This window comes from Podarcis melisellensis, assembly GCF_964234715.1.
Source record: "Podarcis melisellensis genome assembly, chromosome: 1".
Lineage (NCBI taxonomy): Eukaryota > Metazoa > Chordata > Lepidosauria > Squamata > Lacertidae > Podarcis > Podarcis melisellensis.
In genome coordinates, this window is record NC_138528.1 from 107,900,976 (window position 1) to 107,924,078 (window position 23,103).

The 23,103-nt window shown below is 41.5% G+C and overlaps 1 protein-coding gene across 2 annotated transcripts in view; it reads left to right on the forward strand.

The window, feature by feature from the left end:
• CSRNP3 (cysteine and serine rich nuclear protein 3) overlaps window positions 1–23,103 on the forward strand; it is an 89,590-nt gene that overhangs the window by 8,348 nt on the left and 58,139 nt on the right. For both annotated transcript variants that reach the window (XM_081923352.1, XM_081923353.1), the window contains exon 2: window positions 8,938–9,105. In XM_081923352.1, coding sequence (XP_081779478.1) covers window positions 8,961–9,105 — 145 coding nt within the window. In that variant the 5' untranslated portion in view covers window positions 8,938–8,960. The remainder of the gene's footprint in view (window positions 1–8,937; window positions 9,106–23,103) is intronic.

Sequence of the window (23,103 nt, forward strand, 5' to 3'; positions counted from 1 at the left end):
GTGGCATGTCTAGGTTTGTGGTTGAAGATGGGATATGGCATGTCCATCCCACTGAATAGCCATATAGATTTGTAATTGCATTCTTATTGCTTCTTTTATATCTCATATTGTGGTCTATTGCATTACTATTTGCATTCTGTGGAATTTCAGTTGCTACAACAGGCATGGAGTGTGTGTCATGAAGACCTCAGCAATTTTCAAGTGGTGGGAAAAGATTGGGAACCACTGCTCTGAGCTTTGCAGGTTGAAGTTATATAGAATGATGAAGTTATCCTATGTGTGGTCAAAAGCAAGGCATGGATTTGTCAGTGTTTTCTGTTCACTAGAAATCGTACAAAGCCAGTAGTATGGAAAAATATCAGACTCGGTTTTCTAATGTGGAAAGGGAGCTAACTCACTATAAGTATTTTCTTTTATAAAATATCCCAGTGTCTTGAACTGCAGGCATCAGAAATTAACTTTCCCATCATTCCCTAGATACCAGTTTATGATATACAATTACTGGGCCGTGAACATGGATTTTGTGCGACTCAGTACTTCACAACAATGCTTTATATGTAACATCTGGTTCATGCATTCATCTGCTAATAATAATGTTAATTTAGAAAAGAGCTCATTTCTGTTCTGAAGCAAACATGTTCAGCTTCTAGATAACTTTACCTGGATTTTTTTCCTATTCATTTGGTTCATTTGAGGCCAAACTGAGATGTCAAACTGTGACTCATTCCGTGTTTCAAAGATCTGGCTGTTAAGCTTTCTATCTCTTACTATAATTTTCTTCAGGAAAAAACCAACCCTAAACAATGTTATGACTGGATCGCAGAAACAAAAAAAGGAGAGAATTATTTTTAAATAATTCACTAGTGGGTGTACCCATCTGTGTAGTAGTCATACAAAGATGCCATTTTCCTTAACTGAATCTCTAGCAAGGCTTATCTGTATTAGTAGTTTTCTTTTTTTTAATTAAATTTTTATTGGATTTTCACATTTTATAAAGACACACACAAAAAAAGACAAAGACAAAACATGTATAATTTCATATCCTTACTTTCCTAACCCTCTTTCCCTGACTTCCCCCCACCCCCCCTCATACATCCCAATTTCCATAATTAGTTCAGCAAGTTCTTATCCTGTATTAGTAGTTTTCATTCCAAGAAACGTTTAGCAAGGACACAATAGTTGCACTTAGCTAATCCTTTTAAAAAAATCAGTTGCAGAAGTTACGCGATCAGTCATATTGGTTCGACTTCCAGTAGTCATCTTATACAACTGTATAAAACTTTTTTTTTTAAAAAAAAATGGAAATAGTGCAGAATTTACTTTGCAATCCTATGGATGTTTACCCCAGAAGAAGTGTTATTCTGTTCTTACACCCAAACATGCATGCCTAGTATTGCATCCTTAGTTCATCCAGACACACAATTCCATTCCCCTCTTGGTTTTCCATTCCACCCCACCCCCAAAAGGTCAGCATTCCATGCCCACCGAGCATGCTCAGTCATCTTTGTTTTTGTTTTTTAAGGCGGGGTTTCCTCTAAGATTTTTGTGCTTTGGCACATTTTGTAGATTCCCCAAGCCTGTTTGATGCCTCTCTTTTGTGCCTGTGTCTTTCCATTTTGGGTACATAAAAACCCTTACTCAGAAGAATTGAGATTGCTATTTGCATACAATATAGGACATATTTTTCCACATCATGTTTCGTAATGATTTAATGGCTATCTTTGATTCTATTAACTTTAAGTGCATTTTACGTTGGGCAAACTGTGGAATGTGAGGGTTAGTTCAGGTAAAAATGTAGGGACAAAGCAGCCTTCTCACAAATCTTACGTTAGCTGTCTTCTGCCATAGCAAGTTGTGGCTTCCTCTGAGAATCTCTCTGTGTGTCAGATTCCTGGAAGACAACGTGCCATTTGCATCAGTGAGTAAATGTGCTTGGAGAGGTGTGCAAAATGCTTCAGTCTCTGCTTTTAATGTTCTTCAGCAACACTTTTTTATGTGTGCTGCACTGAGGAGATGACCTGTGTGTGATTGTGAGTCACACAGGCAGTCTTTGAGCACTTGGATGATGAGTAGCGTGAGGCACACTTGAAAGCCGGGAACCTCCTCAGTATTGTCAGCTCGTATGAGTGAGGTAGAGCAGTGCGGCAGACTGTTTGAGGGCAAGTCTCATGCAGCAATCTGGGAGCTAGGACTTCAAAGCCTGATTTTGTTGAGACAGAACCCATTGCTGGTTCCAGCATTAATCTATGTAACATACCCCTTTGCAGAAAGATTTAATGATGCCTGAAGGTAAGGTCACACAGTCTAGGGCAGGGGTAGCCAACAAGGTGCCCTCTGGGTGTTGTGCACTCACATCAGCCCCAGTCAGCATGACCAATGGTCAGGGGAGCTGTAGCTCACCAGAGGACACTTTGGTGCCTACTCCTAGTCTAGGTGGAAAACTATCCTTTTCAAGCGAAGAGGGAAATCCTGGCTCTCCTCATCCAATGAGGAACTGAAACTCATGACACTGGTTTTTCCAAAGGCTTTTGTTTCCAGATTTGAGTGGTACATAAAGCAGACACTCACAGATTGCAAAGCTCAGTGGTGAAGTGGAAACGCAAAGGCATGGCTAAGTGTAAGCTAAGACATTCGACTAACAAGCAACATGGCCTCTGCACCTTCCTTTTGTAGGGCTGGGTGGGACATCATTTAGCACAGCGAACAGCTAGACCCCGAGACTGGGCAAATAGGCAGGCCCTCCTTCTAGCCATTGGTTAGGTGAGTTATGTGTGCACTGACATCTCTGTGTCCAAGGTGACAAAGGTGGGGTGGGTGTCCCTTCTAGCTTCTGTTTTCAACTGATGGTTCGTTGAAAGGATTTTTCTGAAATCGTATTCGTGTTCGTTTCAAATGCCTCACGGGCTAGAATACTTTTCTCACTCCCAAGAACAAAACTCAGCCTTATGAGATGTGATGGCATTGCAGCCCACGTCTTCAAACATCAGTTGTGTTCCATTGCTGCAAAGCAGGTGGAGAAGTGATTTGAAGCAGAAGAGTGGCAGGTGGGGGAAAGGGGTGCTGAACCCTTTGCTACTCACTGCTTTGGCTCACCATCCACCAGTCCCCAGCCAAGCTTACATTTGGTCTGGGAGCATGGCAGGGAGGAGACTGTGGTGAGCAAAAGTGGCACGTGACAAAAATGTTGAGCTCCTCCCTCCCATCTGCCACTTCTCCCCTTTACATAACCACCACCTTAATTAGAGCTGTATGGCGGACCCACCTCCATAGTCTGATGCCATCACATCTGTTTACCGCCTTCCTTTTTGCCTCTCCCATGTCTAACAACTGAAAACAAAGTTGGGAAGAAAGGTGAAGAGAAGTTAGGGAGAAGCATGTTGGTCTGAAACTATAGATTCAGGTGGAAACTCTACAGAGTTCAAAATCTTTCTTGTGTACTTGGTCTTCAAAGCAGCCGTTCTTCATGTCAGTCCCCTCAATCTTTATTTATCAAGGGAATGTCCTCCTCAGTTACCAGCTCCTTGTTCTACAGTCCCATTTGCAAGCTCCTGAAATATTCCATCCACCTTTCTCTGTTAGATGTTTCTCTTTCCCCATGATGTACCTGTTGCTGTGACACTATTTGGACCATTTCCTACTTCTCTTTTGTGTGATTACGAGTATGGCTAACGCCTGAAACATAAATCATTTATCCTGACTCAGATTTCAATGGTGCTCAAATTAATGCAAAGTGCTGTATAGATAGATTGATATATTTTAACACAGGGTTGCATCCAAGTACATTTGCAGTGGATGTGATTAATGTAAGTACGTACATCCATTTCAAAAGGGTGTATTTATAGCAAAACTTAGTTTGTAAATAGGCGGTTTATTGGGGACGTTAAACCCTTCATTTCTTCTTTGAATATGCAGATTTCATGAATGTTAGTGTTAAAGGTAAAGGTAAAGGTACCCCTGCCCGTATGGGCCAGTCTTGACAGACTCTGGGGTTGTGCGCCCATCTCACTTAAGAGGCCAGGGGCCAGCGCTGTCCGGAGACACTTCCAGGTCACGTGGCCAGCGTGACATCGCTGCTCTGGCGAGCCAGAGCCGCACACGGAAACGCCGTTTACCTTCCCGCTGGTAAGCGGTCCCTATTTATCTACTTGCACCCGGAGGTGCTTTCGAACTGCTAGGTTGGCAGGCGCTGGGACCGAGCAGCGGGAGCGCACCCCGCCGCAGGGATTCGAACCGCCGACCTTTCGATCGGCAAGCCCTAGGCGCTGAGGCTTTAACCCACAGCGCCACCTGCGTCCCAATGTTAGTGTTAGATGTGCTTAATAAATAAATCCCAGCTGGTGTGACTGTGGTCAACAGAGATTATTAGTCTCATGCAAATTTCTCTTCACTCCCTCACATAGGTGACTATAGATAATCATTTACCAAATATCTAATAAAACTGTAGCAAGCATACAGGTGAAATGGGGAGCTGGTTATCTGTGCCTCCACCCATGCAAAGAAGACAGTTTGACCTACCACATCCTGACCTCTCCCAATTTTTAATTTGCCCTGGATCAGGAAAGGCTTGTCCTTTTTCGCTTTTACCATTACCTTTTCCTGCAGATATGTTTGGACCTTGCTGTTGTGTTGACTGATCTCATCCCAGAAAATAAAAATACATTTGCCAACCCTTTTTAACAAGATCCTTTAAAAAAAAGGTGGATGGGGAGGGGGAGAGATTTGTTTATTTTCTGCTTAAGAGTCCACCAGCTTTCTTTTTTGTGTGTCCTGTGCTCCAGTCAAACCACAACCCTTCAGTTTTGATGTTGCAGCTGGTTGCCATGGAAATAATTGTGATTTCACAGGTTTAGTGTAGCATCCATTGCAGGAGACAATGAGGAACATTGGTTGTGTGGGAGACATGTTTAGAGGATGGGGAGGGCATGAAAATATTCTGAACATGCCTCATCTCAGGACCCTAGGGATCCCCTACCACGTCTTTCTCTGTCTCTCTGTCTCCTTCTCTCTTTTTGTTGTTGTTGTTTTTACTCCTTATAGTGACAGTAGCATCTCCTGCACAGCAGATACAAGAGCAACTTGATGTGTCTCACTGCTTCAGCTGCTCAGACAAAGTGATGTGGTTTCTCCCATCACTGCCTCCAGTATAAACATGCAGTTCTTTGTCTGCTGTCTCCATTAGCATTTTCTGCCTTGCATCCATGCCGCACAATTATTTTTCTTGGGGAATGTGATGCCAAGAGACGTCAGCTGGGTTATAATTAGCTATACGCTGGCAGCTCTCAAAAGCTACAGACAAGTGGCACTCGGGAAGGTGTAAAACCATTTATTCCTGTACATTTGAAAGTAGTGGAGAAATCATATTTTGTTTGTTGTGGATAACTAAGTTTGGTGTGTTATTGTTGTTCTTTCTGTTGACCTACATGAATATTGGGATGGGGGACATTTAATTTTGACATAAGTCGTGGATTCTAAAAGCTAACAACCTCAATTTTGATTCCAGGTAATCCAGCTACTGTCACTGGGCACAATGGGCAATGGGTTGAAAAGTTGTGCTTTTAAATGAAGACATGGATCTCTTATTTCACAAACTTCATCAAGTTTTTCTTTCATTTCAAAAAATTCAATTTTTTTTTAAAGAAAGAAACATATTCCTTTCAGAATTGTTTGCATAAGGCAAAACACCCTGGCAAACTCAGAAATGATGGCCAGTCTTTATGATATAATTGTGATAGGCATGTCCTGTGTTGTGTGTGCCAGATTAATTGGTTTGTGGATCCTATTCTAAACGAACAGCTGGCCTCCTTGGTATAACTGCTGTTTTGACTGTGGAGCTATGATAAACTTGCCTCATATTGTAACCTTCTCTCTCTGACTCTCTCTGTCTCTCATCTATGCCGTCAGTATAAAAGTAGTTAATGGCAAAGGACACTTGGAGGCAAATGTTTATAAAATGATACATATTCAGACGTCGAGAAGAAACCAAGCTGCACAATTAAAGTTTATTTGAAGGTCTTGCACAACAAACCTGCTTTCTAAAAGAAATTGGAATGAATGTCTTTGTTTCAAGTTCAGACAATACCAGACTCTGTCACCAATTAGAAGGATATCAGTCTCTGCCATTCTCCGTCAATGCAACAGAATGTCAAAGCACATGTGCCACTTATCAGTGGGGTAAAATAAAAAAAGTCCTGAGGTAAAAGAACCTCACAATTAACAATGCAGTGGTATCTCATGTTACATACCCTTCAGGTTACATACGCTTCAGGTTACAGACTCCGCTAACCCAGAAATAGTACCTCGGGTTAAGAACTTTGCTTCAGGATGAGAACAGAAATTGTGCAGTGGTGGCGCAGCGGCAGCAGGAGGCCGCATTAGCTAAGTGGTGCTTCAGGTTAAGAACAGTTTCAGGTTAAGAACAGACCTCCAGAACGAATTAAGTACTTAACCCGAGGTACCACTGTAAAGTCAAGGGATGGGGAACCTGTTTCAATAGTCAGAAGTTGGTGTGAGGCAGAGCCATTCAAGAGTGGCTGGATAGTCCAGAAGGCTGCATAATTTCCCACTCTCATGTAGTCAATGTGAACACATAACATAACAATTGCTTTAGTGCCCCCCCCCCAGTTATTGTAAAATAACTTTCCTAGAAGAGAATTTCCTGCTTCCACTCGGGGCTCTCTCCCCAAAGATAAATGAGGCCTGAATTTCTGCTAGTACATGTGCAAAATAGAAATCAGGAAGCCACAAAACAAAGAAAACCCCATTAGGCATTTGCACTACAGGCTACTTGTAATCCCTCTCTTTTTCACTGTGGAATCTTGTGCATGTTTACTGTGTTCAGGAGACTTTATTCCCTAGAAAGGCAGTTGAGGACGGCAGCCTTGGAAGATCATGCCATATAAACTGTCGGGGGTTTGGTGAGAAATTTGAATTATGTTAGCTTGCTATATAGTTGCTTAATATAACAGACTACAAGTCAAACTGGGACAAGTCAGTTGAGACGTGGGTGATGCTGTGGGTTAAACCACAGAGCCTAGGACTTGCCGATCAGAAGGTCAGCGGTTCGAATCCCCGCGACGGGGTGAACTCCCGTTGCTCGGTCCCTGCTCCTGCCCACCTAGCAGTTAGAAAGTACAACAAAGCGCAAGTAGATAAATAGCGGGAAGGTAAACGGCGTTTCCATGTGCTGCTCTGGTTCGCCAGAAGCAGCTTAGTCATGCTGGCCACATGACCCGGAAGCTGTACGCCGGCTCCCTCGGCCTATAGAGCGAGATGAGCGCCGCAACCCCAAAGTCGGCCACGACTGGACCTAATGGTCAGGGGTCCCCTTTACCTTTACCTTTACCTTTACAAGTCAAATATTCTACCAACATAGTGATCAAATGAAGACTAGATGGTACAGTTCATGCCAGATTTCTGCAGAGTTAAAATAAAAACATTTTGATGGCTAGAGATGAGCTGTAGAACACCTCCTGAGCGACCCCACCCCCACCGGAGAAAACTGGGGCCGTGCTGAGTCGCTGCCTGCCCGTGCAAGGGGAGCCCAACCAGCTGACCCGACCCTTGGCAGGCAGAGAGGAGCACCGTGCTGGGGTGCCTGGTTTGCACCCCTCAAAAGTTGTAAGCCTGGGGCCATGGCTCCTCTCTGACCCTTCATGCTATGCCCCTGGATCCTACTACCTTTATCCATTTTTAAAGTTGGGGAGCAAATTGTGGTGCTTCCACTTGCAGCCTCAACTGGTACAGTCCCTTCTGTTGCCTATGGATTCCTCCAGCTCATTGCAGCCTCTAAGGAGTAGGCTAGGTCTACAGGGGGATATTGCATTAGGGAGATGTGTAAGCTTTAAGTGTGTTTATGTTCGCCACCCAAATAAAGTCCTCCAAGTCTGAGAAAGATGGGAGAGCTACGTCTTTGAGCTGGGATGGCTCTGGGATTGCCCTACCACCCCTTGTATTTCCTCCTAAGCCAACTAATAGTATTTTGCATAGTGGAGAGGAACATTTTGGGGGGAGGGGTTACAGCTGGAGAGGGAAGAGTTAACATTGGCTATGGTATAAAGTTTTCAAGCCTAGTATCAGTGGGTGGGGGGGAACCTGAGGGCACTATGACATAAAACAGCCTTTCCTGGGTAACCAAATACTCCATGTTAACATTGGACCCATTCAGACATTCGGCCGCAATCATAAATATGTGACTTATTGGGAAACAAATCCCATTGAATGCATGCAGTGGGAATAAAAATGCTGCATACTTATATAGGCAAACAGGTGAGCACGCCAGCCTCTTCAGTGTTGGAAAGACTGTTCCTCGTTCATTGTTTTGCCTGCAATAGGATTGTGGAGTTACTTGGGTGGTAAGAAGCATCACATGGTAGAAGAGCAGGCACAATTTTCTCCCCTCCACTGTGCAAATCATGCCCTGATGTGAGGTAGCCATTCCACAAGGATGCCAGATGAAACAGATGCCTGACCCATGCTATGCAATGCTTTCTCTTCCAAAAAGGAGCTGGAAGATCGCTCAAACTGGGCCTGTTTTCACAATTAGGTGTTTGGGTATTATATGTTAGGGTTGCCATACTTCCAAGAGTAAAAACCAGCACACCCCAAAAGCTGTTGAGCTATATTATATGTAAGATTCCCTGTCGTGCAGGGGCACACCAAGTCCACTGCTGACTATTGTAGTGCCTGAGCCAAGCTGTAGAACTGATTGTTCCTGTCCAATTATTTGAGGAAGTATGTGTCTGTAACAAAACACGTACATGTTTGGTTTTTTAATTCCAGTTTGACCGTTGGTAAAAGTACCAGTCTCTAGGCAGAAACAGAAGCCAAGTGTGTTTGTAAAAAAAAACAAAAAACCCTCCAGCAATGACTTTGGAGATCTTGATAGCATGGTCAGCGGTCAAATGTTTTCATGCTTCATTTCTCCTGTTCCTCTGACAGGTACATGTGACAATGCTGAAGCTATGAGTGGAATTTTAATGAGGAAGTTTGAAGAAGTTGGCGGCTCCTCAATCTTCTCTGTGTGGGAATCGGATGATGAAGTTTCTAGCGGCAAAAGCGCTGACGATGCTGATAGTGTCAATCTGTCCACTTCAAATCATTTTATTCGTAAGTAGCAGATGCCAGGCAAGGTGGATCCATGTTCTTTTTTAAAATAAAATTTTGGGGCAATGTTTTCACTTTGGAATACACACACACATGTATGTATGTATGTATGTGCGTGTGTGTACACACACACACACACACACATATATCTACTTAATTGTTTACATAATCCAGTATGATAGGACAGACAGCCCACCGTAGACTTACAGTACAGATTTAAAAGTTATTAACAGAAACTTCCCAGGATTAAAAGTAAGGGGAAATGTCTTTGTGTCTTATGGTACCTCAGGTACCACACACACCAGCTATTGGATGTGTATCTCAGGATGCCTGTAACCCTAATTGTTTAACCCTATGCTTCATAAATTTCACTTAGATGAAATAGGGTAAAATAAGTACTGCATAAGTACCAGTGCAATAGCATTCATGGTCAGGCTGTCCAAATGTTCCAAAAGAAAGTTCTGGAACCAGAATGGGGGGGGGGGTTTCTATGGGCTTCCAGATGGTGTTGGGACTTCAGCTCCCATCAGCCTCAGCCTGCATGGCCAACTGTCAGAGTTAATGGGAGTTGTTGTCTACCAACATCTGGAGGGCCACGGGTTCTCTGCCTCTGGCATGGAAAGATGGAACTTGTAGATATCAAGACTCTTACACACCCACACCCACACCCGCCATGACATTTTCTAACACTGGAAATTAACATGTTGCAATGTGTTCCACACCGATTACCATGAAGTCAAGTATTCATTCTGTCATTGGCCCATCTATTTATTCCTAGTCAGCTTTCATTCTGATACTGTGGAATCTCGGGTTACAGACATTTTAGGTTACAGACGCTTCAGGTTACAGACTCCGCTAACCCAGAAATAGTACCTCAGGTTAAGAACTTTGCTTCAAGATGAGAACAGAAATTGCACGGTGGCGGTGCGGTGGCAGCAGGAGGCCCCATTAGCTAAAGTGGTACCTCAGGTTAAGAACAGTTTCAGGTTAAGAACGGACCTCCAGAACAAATTAAGTTCTTAACCCGAGGTACCACTGTATTTGGATCGTTGTCGTTAATTCTGCAAATGAGTTAGATAAATTTTAAAGTCTGCAATTCAAGGAACTGAGCCTTTGGTTAGGTGCATGGCATGCTATATATCCACAAAAGCTTGCTGTGGGATTGTAGAAAATGGGATTAATAAAACTGTAGTATTCCTGCATCCCATTTGGAGGAAGAAAAAATTAGGAACATGTTTTTTTGCTGCACTGCACACAGTCAAGCATGCTGATTGTAACAGCGACTGATATTTTGCGTTTAATACCACAATGCTTTTAGATCTCAGAAACGACTTGGCTTTCCACTTAAATTCACCCAAGCATTTCCAACACAAAACCCCAGGCTAGTGAGTGATTTCCCAGCAGATCTTCCCCATTATGCCATTGCTATGTCACGACTGGCTTTGCAGTTTCCATGACAACCATGATCTTTGATCTGCAAAGAATAATAATGCATCACTAAGAGGTATAAAACATTTTTTGGAACATAAAGTGTGGTTCCCTCAAAGGAATAGATTGCAGACAGCAGGGCACTTATCATTAATCAGTACTATAATTGCAAGAACGCTGTATAAATATGAATTCCTGTTGATGGCAGACAGCAAACCACATCCACTAATTTTCTAGGCTCCACAGAAAAAAAAAACATTAAAAAGATATGGGAAGCCTTGTTACAGCAGCAACATCATTAACTGGCATTCAGCTACTGCTGTTAGTTGCTGCTGCTACTACTACTACTAACAATAATGAAAGGAAAGCAGGAATAAGGTGCAGGAATAAGGAGAGGCTGAGAAAGATTAAAGAGGCGACTGGGAAGTGTTGACAAGGTGTAGTGGTAGTAGATAAAACAGGTGAGTGTTTGCTGAGTATACGTTTTTGTGTATGTGTATTTATCCAAGTCCGTTTATATACTGTTTAACATATACGATGTATGGCAAGTGAAAAACACAAATTTCACAAAAATACACAAGAAAACCATCAATGCGAATGACTAAGAACAGCAACAAAAAGAACTGGAATTCAATAAAACCTAACAACATACAGAAGACGAGAGTTCAGCTTTAATGATGCCTCTCAGGAAGGCCTAGGCCTGCCACCCAGTGAATTCTGAGAATTCTGAGATCACTGTGCTTCTCAGGAACCAGGTGAGATTCAGCAAGAGATGGGCAGGTAGAAACCGCTTTATTCATAGATATCTTGGCACCACTGCTTTACCAGATCCATCAGAAATAAATATAATTGTTGGCTCCCAAGCGTCATCAAAAACATATTCAAAAGTTAACCCATACACTTGAAAATGCATTGCATAATTTAGAATATTGAATAAATTGTAAGAGATTGTGATCTTCATATAGATATTTTATGACCGTTTCATAGCCATTGTGAGAAGGAGAATGTCTTCACACAACTTTTAATTTTTTAAAATTACAAATCTAAAGGAAATGTCTCAGCGCGTTCCGAAACATTTAAACAAATTTGTAGTGCAGTAGCGTCACTGCGAGGCAGCTGCCTCAGACAGCTAACATAAGAAGAAGATTGCTGCTGGATCAGACCATAGGCCCATTTATGCCAGCCTCCTGTTCTAACTGGCCAACCAGCCAATTTTTGGTGTCATGAAAATAGTTGGTTATTTATTATATTTTTATTCACAGAGAAAATGACAGTGGGTTTTATTTTGCCTCTGGCGCCAAAATTAACTTGATCAGACTTTGATGCTATGTATGGACCATTACTTGGGAGTGGCTTGCAATTTGCTGCTCTGCCCGAGCTAACAAAATTATATTGCATGTAAAGGACAACATTGCTTTATGTGTTTCACAAATTCCTACACGTCTGCCTATATATCCTTCATTGTTTTACCTTCTGCCCTACATTGGGTTACTTTTTTATTATGGATTGTCATTCTTTGACATAGTTTTCAGTTATGTTCTTATAATATCTTCATGAACACTGCTCCTTGTGCATTTTTCTAATCTATGGGTTGTGCTGAAGAAGATTCCAGATAACAGTCAGATTATCCGGGATCACTGTCCGTTGTTATTCACCTACTACTTCGGCACCATGAACGCCTAAAAAAGGTTTTACCTCTTAGCCCACAGGATAGCATCTATTACTTTGTTTCAACCATAGACTTATTATACTTCTATGGACTTTCAAAGATTGACAGACATGTGTTCAATTGATTTCAAATGTATTAGAGAATTTACAAGTGCACACATTTTGTTTTTGTTGTACAAAATCATGTACAGTGGTGCCCCGCAAGACGAATGCCCCACAAAACAAAAAACGCGCAAGACGAAAGGGTTTTTCGGTTTTTGCGTCGCTTCGCAAGACGAATTTCCCTATGGGCTTGCTTCGCAAGACAAAAACGTCTTGCGAGTTTGTTCGCTTTTTTCCTAAAGCCGCTTGAAGAGGCGCAGTTGCGACGGACCGTGCTTCGCAAGACGAAAAACATCGCAAGACGAAAAGACTTGCGGAACGAATTAATTTCGTCTTGCGAGGCACCACTGTATATTTTGATGTATGTCAGTGTGATGCAATAGGTTGCATTAGAACGTCCTCCTCAAGGCATTGAGGGGGTTGCCTGTGCCAAGAGGGAAAAATGAACTCTGGAGGTTTTCATAGAGTAGGTTTAAAGACTGGGATTGCACAACATTGCACAACGATGACTGAATATGAAGTGGGACAATTGACTTATTTATCACTGTGGATTTGAAGCCAGCAGAGTTTCCTAAAAATATCTTTTAGGGTGACGCCTTGGGTGGAAAGGAGGTGCAAAGGGAAAGTGCCATGCCAGAACTTATCTGCTTATACAACTGAACAGCTAACAACTGTGGCATAAATATCTATTGTTACTGTAAGTGTAATAGTGAAAAAGTCAAATGTGAGATTGCACCAGAACACTTTATTCTGCAGGGTCCCTTTGATAGATAAAACATGTAATGCAGATTTCTATAGATATAAAATTACTCTGCTTCAAGGTGTGTAAGGTTTTTATTTATTTTTTTAGAAACAGTACATTCCTTGGCTGAAGTGCAGAACATTGCTTTTAATTAAATAAAAACTAAGGCTGCAATCTTAAGTACACTTACTAGGGAGAGGGAGGGGCTTATTGTTTTGATATTGTTTGTATTTTGTGTTTTTATCTTGTATTTTTATGCTGTGAACAGCCCTGAGATCTACAGATGAAGAGTGGTATACAAATAATAATAATAATAATAATAATAATAATAATAATAATAATAATAATAATAATAATGGAAGTAGTCTCATTAGACTAAGTGTAATATACTTCTTAGAAAACTGAAGCTGAGCAAAAATGGCCTCTCAAAATTCTCCATTCTGTATAGATGGGGAGTTAATTTCATTCATTATTCTCCAGTGGAGGACTGAAATTCACCAGCAGTTCAGGCAGAGCTAAAATAATATTCCCTCCCCCCCCCCAAAAAAACTTTGTTGGAAAATTATTTTCTGAGCAATTTCAGATAAACCCCAGAGTAAACATGATGAGGATTATACTGTTGGTAGTTCTAAATTAATACTTGTTACCATTTTTTCTTACTCTTAGGAAGTCAGTGTTCCTGCTCATTGTTTCTAACAGTTCTTAGCCAAGCTACTGCAGCTTTAACTACAGATGGCAGAGAAATTGATGGCCAAGTTTACTAAAAATTTAGTCATGCTTAACTTAGCTGCATTGGTTACCAATGGGTTTCTTTTTCCTTTTTGTGTCATGTTATGGGTTGGGGCTTTCGGATTTTATTTCAGAGACCTGACATGGGCTTGAAATTTCAGAGGGATTCCTTCTGTGGACTTTGGTCATGAAAATGTTTTGGAGCACATTCATTAATTATCTGGAGGATGGCTTTCTTAATTAAAGGTTTATGCAGAGCTTCTTTGGAATCATGCCTACAGTTGTGCAGAGGGTTTGGCAGAGGAGCTATACTGCTTCCTTTCTCTGTCATTATTTGGGTGGTTTGCCCATTATAGAATAAGGGAACAATCCCCCTCAGAAGGGAACAACGGAGCATTATGCTGCTCACATTCTGCGAAGATATGACTGCTCACTGGTGTGTGATTTGTTACCATGACAGTTTAGCCATGTCAATTTTGTTTTTAGAATGGTTATCTCTTAGCAGCACCCTCCCATTATCATGCTAAGAGTGGACTAGTTAAGTAGCGCTGTTTTGTTTCCTATTAAAACTTGCGTACCTGACCTGTGAGTTTTAAATGTTTTTTAAAGTCTGTGTGTTTTGCCCAGGTCTTCTTAATAGCAGCTTTGCTCTTCTGCCTGATTCGTATCCCTAGACCACCACTTCCAAGGCAGGAGGTGCTGAAGGGGAAAAAATAATTGATCTCTTAAGGCCGAAGCCTTTACAAACGATATTAAACAGTATTTTTGCATGCAGCCTTTGCCCTCCTTGTCAGAATTCAAGAACTGTCAGTAAGCGATAGACAAATCTGTCAGTTTCATTTTTTTTTTCTATCTTAAATTCAGTTCCAAACATTTCTGCATTGGTCTGTGATTATTATTTTAAATCTCCTTGAAAATTCACCAGCATTTTAATATACTTTTGCAAGCAATTTATCCCAATATAATGTATTTTTGTATGCCCAAGTATATGCATTTTATACTCACCTTTCCCTAATATACACACTTTTACTTGGTTGTATTGAAAACTGTGACTTAGATTGAATTGCACCCCCATCCCTACTGTCAAGTATTTTGGTTATGAGGCAACTTTTCTTTTTCATCCTTAAGGATTATACACCTATACATGCACACTATGAGATGGCAAATTGTTGACGCCATAGTATATGGCAGTGCTTTACTATCACCTCCTGTGGATTGTCCTCCTTCAGAAATGTCAACACCAATCACTGCTGTAATGGTATGTTAATCAGTGGGTAAGGGTAATCAGAGGCATTCTTTGATGTCTGGGATGACTTTTGATTGAGTCAGTCTCTCACACTGAAAGCTGCTGGTCTTAGTTTTCTCCTCCTCCTCCTCTTCCTCCTGGTATCACATGGAGGGGCTTAGAGGAAATCTTTGAAAGATGTATAGTTAATTATACAGGTGCACATAAAAGGGAGTAATTGCTAGATGATTATAATTTTACTTCTCATTTTCCCCTGGTCATACAGCAGAAGAGCTTTCCTTCAGTGAACCTTGCAAGCTTTAAAAGGAACAAAAATAAAATCCAAACAAACCAAGAAACAAAGTCTGTAATAAAAGCAGATGTTTCAAAGATAAATCATTATTTTTGGGATGGGTGGGTGTCATATGAAGTTTCACCTTGCAAGATAATGCTTTAAGCGCCTGTGACTACATGGCAAACATCAGATTCCTTATTTATTTATGCCTGAGTATCAACAATGAAAGATGTAGTAAAGCTGAGACTCAGCTGTTTTATACCACCATGTCATTAAATCCTGCTTCTGCTGTGAGGACAGCTGAACGGGAACCATCATAAGGTCCCTGACCCTGCAGCTGTGAAAATTGATACCAGCTCACCTTTTGAATGAAATGGGACTACAAGGGACACAAATTTATATATGTAAAGAGGCGGGATTATATAGGCATCGGTACTGCAAAAGAGACATTTAAGTAAGCATGTTGTTTGGCGTCAACTTGCTACAGCAGAGGCATAACTTGTATGAAGAAAGAAAACGCCTCAAGAACCAACAATATAACCCCACCCTTCAAAACCACCTGGTGGGTTCACTGAGCAGGAAAGCACCATAGGAAATACAGGTAAATTACCCCTCTCATTTTGTTTATCTCCATGGTTCTGCTTTATGGGGACGGAATTTCGCTCAGTTCTATAGCATCTGCCTTGCATGCAGATGGACCTTGGTTCAATCCAGGTAAGACTCAGAGAGACTCCCTGTCTGAAATCCTGGAGAGCCATTGCCACTCAGTGTAAACACTGCTGAGCTAGATGGACTCAAAAGTTTGAATCGGTATAAGGCAGTTTCTTGTCTTCCCTTCTGGATTTTTATACTTAAAGCACAACCCCAAGGCTCATGATCAAAGATTCATGATTTATTTATTCCCCCCCCCCACACACAAATTGCAATTAAAAAAATCAAATTAATGGTACCTTAATGTTGAATAAATTGGCCTTTAACCTACCTGTGTGGATCCCTCATTATTCATGCAAATATCCATTTAGCGTGTCACTTTGAGTAAAAGCAGGGTTTCTCAAATTTATTTATCAAAGGGCCTTCCTTTCCCTTCCCTTTTCTACCTTCTATACCACACACTCCCATTCTGCATGATGCCAGAATGACATGGGACTTGCCCATGTGGAAATAGCTGCTTTGCTAAAATTGTAATGTGTGATGTCCCTGATTGCCTCGGTTTTACACTGAGCCTTGGGCTTCCCGATCGGAAGGTTGGTGGTTCAAATCCCCACAACGAGGTAAGCTCCCATTGCTCGGTCCCAGCTCCTGCCAACCTAGCAGTTCGAAAGCACGTCAGAGTGCAAGTTGATAAATAGGTACCGCTCCAGCGGGAAGGTAAACGGCGTTTCCGTGCGCTGCTCTGGTTCGCCAGAAGCGGCTTAATCATGCTGGCTACATGATCTGGAAGCTGTATGCCGGCTCCCTCGGCCAGTAAAGTGAGATGAGCGCCATAACCCCAGAGTCGTTCATGACTGGACTTAACTGTGAGGGGTCCTTTACCTTTACCTTTTTATACTGTGCGGAAATGTCTGATGAAAGTCTGAATCTGCCCAAAACCCACACGCAACCCTGCATACTTAGTGCGGCCTGTGATCTTATCCATTCTTTCACTGGTTTTAATGTGCATCTCAGGTATGTTCCATGTTACTCTGAGGGAATCCCATTGAAATAAATGGGTCTGCTCTGTATGAAGAGCAATGTAGTCTCCATCTTTTTGTCTTTTGTTTCTCTGTGCATGGAAAATGGAAGAGGAAAACGATAATCTCTTGGGCTGTCTGATGTAAATGTACAGTAACTCATATAATTTACAAATTATATGAAGAATGCTGGTTCCCAAAACTATGATTGGCTTAGTCTAGACTAAAAACTCCACAGGTAAACAAATTATATCTCCATAAAGTTTAAAATGATTACAGACAACCTAAGATACAAGACCATATAGACTGTACAGAGGTTGAAGGAAGTCAATTTTTTCTAGTTTTCTTCTGACTTTTTTTTCTAATCTTTATAGTTCTTTTTCTTTTTTTCTCTTTTGTTTTCTTCTATATGCATAATTTTCTTTGTATTTTTCTTCTTATCAATTATTTTTTGCGATATTTGGTAATCTGGGGTTTTTTTGGTATAACTGTATTTTTTGGCATGTATATAGAAAATAAATAAAAGCAAACAAGCAAAACGATAGAAAATGCACAGTAACTCAGTGCTTTGGGGGAAAAGTATAGTTGCTCCTTAGCTGGACAAATTCCTGCTTCTTCTAATTCACCCTCAAGTGTATCAACAACTCTTTATTTAGGCTTCCGTACTCGGACCTCTAATGAGGTCGAAAAGGTCGACCCCAGCTGGCAGGAAAGGTCAGAATAGGTTCTGCTTTCATTCTTTTCCTGGAGGTTGGTATTCAGTGTATGGAGAAGTGCATACAGAGGGTTGATAGGTGTCTGGGCAGCTGAGAGAAGGCTTGCATTGTGCAGCGAAATAACGGCAGGATTTGACAGGTAGCCTTCATTACCCTTTCCTGTAGAACAAAGAATAATTCCTACAACATTATAGAGGATTACCTGTGGGAAAGGATGTGAACACTTTGAACAGTTTTAAAACTTTTCCAGCTCTCAGAATGCATACAAAGTATTAAGGCGATTCACTGTCATAAATGTTTCCTGGTTTCCATCTTCATTAGCTCAGTAGGGTAGGCAATGGTTCCTGAGCATAAGAGATGGGAAGTTTGCTCTAAATGTTGTTGTCTGTACCTAAAAATATTCCAGATGTCAGTGCCTACTTAGCATGGAAGCAAGAAGCCTGCAGTTGTTGTTGTTTTTTACTATACATTGCCAAGGATCAAAAAACCCACTGAGCAAGCGATAAGCACTTCAAGTTGTGCAGAGAGGGGGAACCTTCAGTTTCCCTGTAGCTGCAGCGCACTGTGCTTATTAAAAAGTCCCTCTGGATGAGGGGCAATATACTGAGTTTGAACCCTGGAAAAAATGGTGGCACTGTTGATGGATCTTCCCTTATCTGGGAGATGGGCCAAGCTGCCTGTTCTGGATGAGGTTGAACTCCCTCTGAAAGAACAAGTTCATAGTTTAAGGTTGGTCCTGGATCATCTTTGTCACTGGAGGCTCAGATAGTTTCAGTGGCTTAGGAGTACCTTTTACCAACTATGGCTGGTACACCAACTGCAGCCATTCTTGGACAGGGGTAGCCTGGCCACAGTGATTCATAGAATCATAGAATTGGAAGGAACCTCAAGGGTTATCTAGTCCAATGCTCTGCAATGCAGGAATCTCAACTAAATCATCCATGCCAGATGGCCATCCAACCTGTGCTCAGAAACCTCCAGTGGAGAGAGCCAACCAACTCCTGAGGAAGCTTGTTCCACTGTCTAACTTCATTGGTAACTTCAAGTCTTGTTTACTGCGATGAGTTTGGTTTGGAAGCTGCAACTGGTGCAAAAAGCCAAGGATAAAGCGTAAGTTACTTACAGATATAAAAGAAAGAGGCGGTTTTGCCCTCCCAGACCTCAAAATGCCACGCTTAGATGATTGGTGGAAACAGACTACCGCCATAATATAACTCTGATGCTAGAAGACTTGTACTGGTTGCCTATATGCTACCAGGACAAATTCAATATATTTTTAAATAATTTACCAGGCCCTTAGCAACTTGGGTCCAGGAAATCTTAGGGGACCACCTGATTCTTTATGTCTCTGCTAAATCACTGAGGTCTTGGGAGAAGTCTGTTAATGATCCCCCATGGCTTGGACACACAGCTCACATCCGCAAGTAGCTGTATATTTAGTATTATGGGCCCAATTTTATAGAACTCGCTCCCAGCTAAGATTCAACATGTGCCGTTCCTGGTGAACTTCTGGCACTCAGTGAAGACATTTTTATTTCAGCTACCATTTAAAGTTAACGCTTTGGTTTTATTATTCATTTTAGCTGGTTTTATCTGTGTTGTGTCTTTTATAACCTCACTATGTACTGCATAGAGACTACGGGGTTAAGAGATATATGCAATGTTGAAATAAATAATAAGTAAATAAAAAGAAATGTGTGCAGACAGAACAAATAAGTGACTCCCACTCTGTGCACAAAAGTTCCTTTTGCTGTACCCTGAGCCAAGATCTTAGGCTGTACCAAAAGCTCTACCCTAAGCAAATAGGTAACTCTCCTATAAATAAAATATAAAGTATTAAGGATGCAACACATTTTAAAATTTATCTTTTGTTAGTATAGTTGCTTCCATCTCCCTTGTGCATTCTTCCTCTTTTTATTGGAAACATAAAATACATTTAAAACCATAAGGTATTTGTGACTGGCACATGATTGGAGCTGTTGTATAATGTACATACATTTTCTGCCAGATGCAATTTCCATTCTTGCTCAACAGCTTGGTTAAGGTCAATAGAAAAATCTCTTTCGGTTTCATTAATAAAGGATCCCTTTCCAGAGGGATTTGACAAGGACAGGAGCAAACACTGGCATATTCTCATTGCTGCAGAGCTCAGGCGTATCTCAGACTCACAATTTTACCGTTCTCATAAATATCAGTAGCATGAGGCATTAGGAAAGCGGACGTTTTGTTTAAAAGTTCAATGCTGAACATGTGTGAGGGAGATGAGGGCTGTGTATACCCCTAGTGGCTTGGTCCCACTGTCCCCCGTGCATTGGAGGGTGAAGGTGTATAGCAAGGAGCCTGATTTGGGCATGTGGGCTCTACATGCCATTTAGAACCCAAGCCATGCAAAGTTCTAAATAGTGTGAGGAGCCTACCTAGGAACATAGGAAACTGGCTTACACTGAGTGAGACCATTGGTCTTCTAGCTCTGCGTTGTCTTCCAGATGTTGTTAGACTCCAACTCCCATCAGCTCCAGGCAGGAAGACCAATGTTCAAGGATGCCTGGGAATTGTAGTCCAACAACATCTGAATGGCCACATGTTCCCCAGCCCAGCTCTAAGCATCAGGAGAGTGGATTAGAGATCTCCTGTCTAGCATGGAGTTAGATCATGAGTGTGTTGAAAAATGGGCAGTGGGGACAAAGAGAAAGGAATAAATCAAAAGCACATAAGTCTCTTCTTGACTGTCAGCGGGACCTAAGTATCGATCAGAAGTTTAAGAGGAACATTGTGTCCCCCTCCCCTATGTTCCAGGCTGCAATGTGAGAATTAGCTTGATGGGAAGGATGAATAAAGAAAGGATATTGCCACACTTCCCAAAGCAGTTCTTGTGATCAGTATATAAAATTTACCCATTTTGCAACTCTTAGGACAGGGGTCAGCAACCTTTTTCAGCCATGGGCTGGTCCACCGTCCCTCAGACCATGTGGGGGGCCAGACTATATTTTGAAAAAATAATAATGAGTGAATTCCTATGCCCCACAAATAACCCAGAGATGCATTTTAAATAAAAGAGCACATTCTACTCATGTAAAAACATGCTTATTCCTGGACTGCCCGCGGGCCGGATTGAGAAGGCGATTGGGCCGCATCCGGCCCCTGGGCCTTAGTTTGCCTACCCCTGTCTTGGGAGTTATCAAATGGTCATGGGGCCCAAGTCATCACCCACAACATTTTACAATCATTCATTTGTGATGAGGGCACACAAGCAATGTACTAAATAAGAGCATGTATAGATTGATGTGGGCAAGTGAAACATGGATAATATTATTGAAGGAAAATGTAGTTCAGCTAAGCATCTGAGAGGGTATTATGTACATTTGTGAGTTAAACACAGTGCTTCTGAGAACGTAGTATGTTCTTTTCAGCTTTGAACAACAGCTTTATAGCTAGCTATGTGGGAGAAAAGCTGGCAGGCAGAGATGTAATGGTACTATTCATTTGTTTCTAGTATAATAGGATCTGAAACCACACCTAAAAGAGTAGATTTTAACTACAGTTGATGTAAAAAGGAAAAGGAAAAAGCCTGTGATTCAGTTTGCCCAGAACCAAGGATGGAAATCCCATGGCTCTCCCTATGTTGCTGGACTCCAACTTCCATCAGCCCTGGCTGGCCTGGCCATCGGTCAAGGGTGATGGGAGCTGTACTCCAACAACAATAACAGCTAGGGAACCACAGGTTCCCCACCTCAGCTTGTGACATATATCAATAGGTAACATGTTTCCTCACAACATTATCGAACACACACACATATACCCCCCCTCCCCACAACCACTCAGTAAATATTTGGAATTCAGATTATAATTAAAAGTAAATTGTTGTTTCATTTTCATTATGGGTGTTATCTTTAGTAGCTCTAAAACCAATTCCTTGTCTGTGCAATAATCTCTCAACAGAAACCCAAACGAATATTTGAGATGTGCAGGAACCCACTGAAGAAATGTTCATGTTCTGAAACTTTTTTGCTCCCCTTGAAACTCCTCAGATGTTTCACCTCAGGAAAAATCGCCACCTCCCCAAATTTGCTTTAGGCATACATCTGTTGTCAACTCTGATGCTGAGCAGTTTTGTTGTGTATGTGTAGGAGGAACCCGTAGACATTTACAAATCTTACATAAGTTTCCCGTTTCCTATCACACTGCAAGTGTCCAAAAGAGAGAATGTGTTGATGAAATGTTGACAAAGGATATAATACAACTCCTGGTGCTAGGAATAATGGCACTGCTTAAGTCTCCTACTGGGTACAGGAGTCTGAGAATGTGTTGTTGGCCTAACTTGCTTTATTGAGTGAAACTGTGAATGGAATTGGTAACATCTTATTTTTATTACCTTGGCATTTCTCACCGTATGCTTCCTCCCTCACCCTCCCAGATAAGAGGCAAAGGAACTTTGATTTTCTTTCTTCAAGAAACCTTTCTTTTTGTGTCAAAGCGAGAAACAGAAAAGTGCTCTGAGTAAAATAATAATAAATAATTGTACTGCAAACCTCAAACCACTTAAGTCTTTCAATGGGGCAATTCCCGAATAAATGATCTGAAAATAGCAGCCTTAAAGACATTTATTGCGTTTGGTTTTTGTGTTGTGAATTGTCACTCTGAACTAGCAATCTCTCACATGGATTGGAAAGCCCATTGATGGCGAAGCTGTATCTCTACTTCAGGGCACACATGGAGCTCTAGATCTAGGGGTATGTTTTTAATTTAAAAATTAGATAAATTGAAAGTGCTTAATATACTGAAATTCCCTTAATGGTAAATCAGTGTCAGTGATAGTATTTTAATTCTGTCACTGCACAAGTTTTTAGAAAGCATAGACTTCAGCACTCTAGTGTTCTTTAGCATGGCATCTGTGGTAAAGAATACAAAGAAGGTCTAATGATACCTGGGGTTTTCAGGTACAAATTCAACTGCACTCTTCTAGCAGGGTATTAGTTTTGTTAAAGCTAATAGTACTTGGCTTACCTGAGTAGCTGTGTGTAAATTGCAGCAGGCAGGATTATCTTTTGACTGGGATCTAAGAGTTTCATCAAAGACAGCTTGGCCACAATGTGCTATACACATGGTTATATGGCAGAGAATAAAAGTATGTTAAGTCCAGGTAGGGGGGAAATTGCTGGATCATGAAGCTATCTCAAATGCAGGATATGCAATTAGGAGGGAGTGCTAACTCTTTATGTATTTGGGGGGAAGTAAACATTTAGGCATCTCCATTGGGAAGGCCACTGAGTAGCAAAAAGCTGTTGAAAAACAAATGAGTTGCTTTGTCTCCAAGCCCGGTTGCTCAGCCAAATAAGTGGAAGTAGTATATCGTTGTCCACATTGAACCAATTGTAAGAGTAGGACAGGTTGGCACTCTGCCTTGTTCATAAAACACTGCTTGCCTA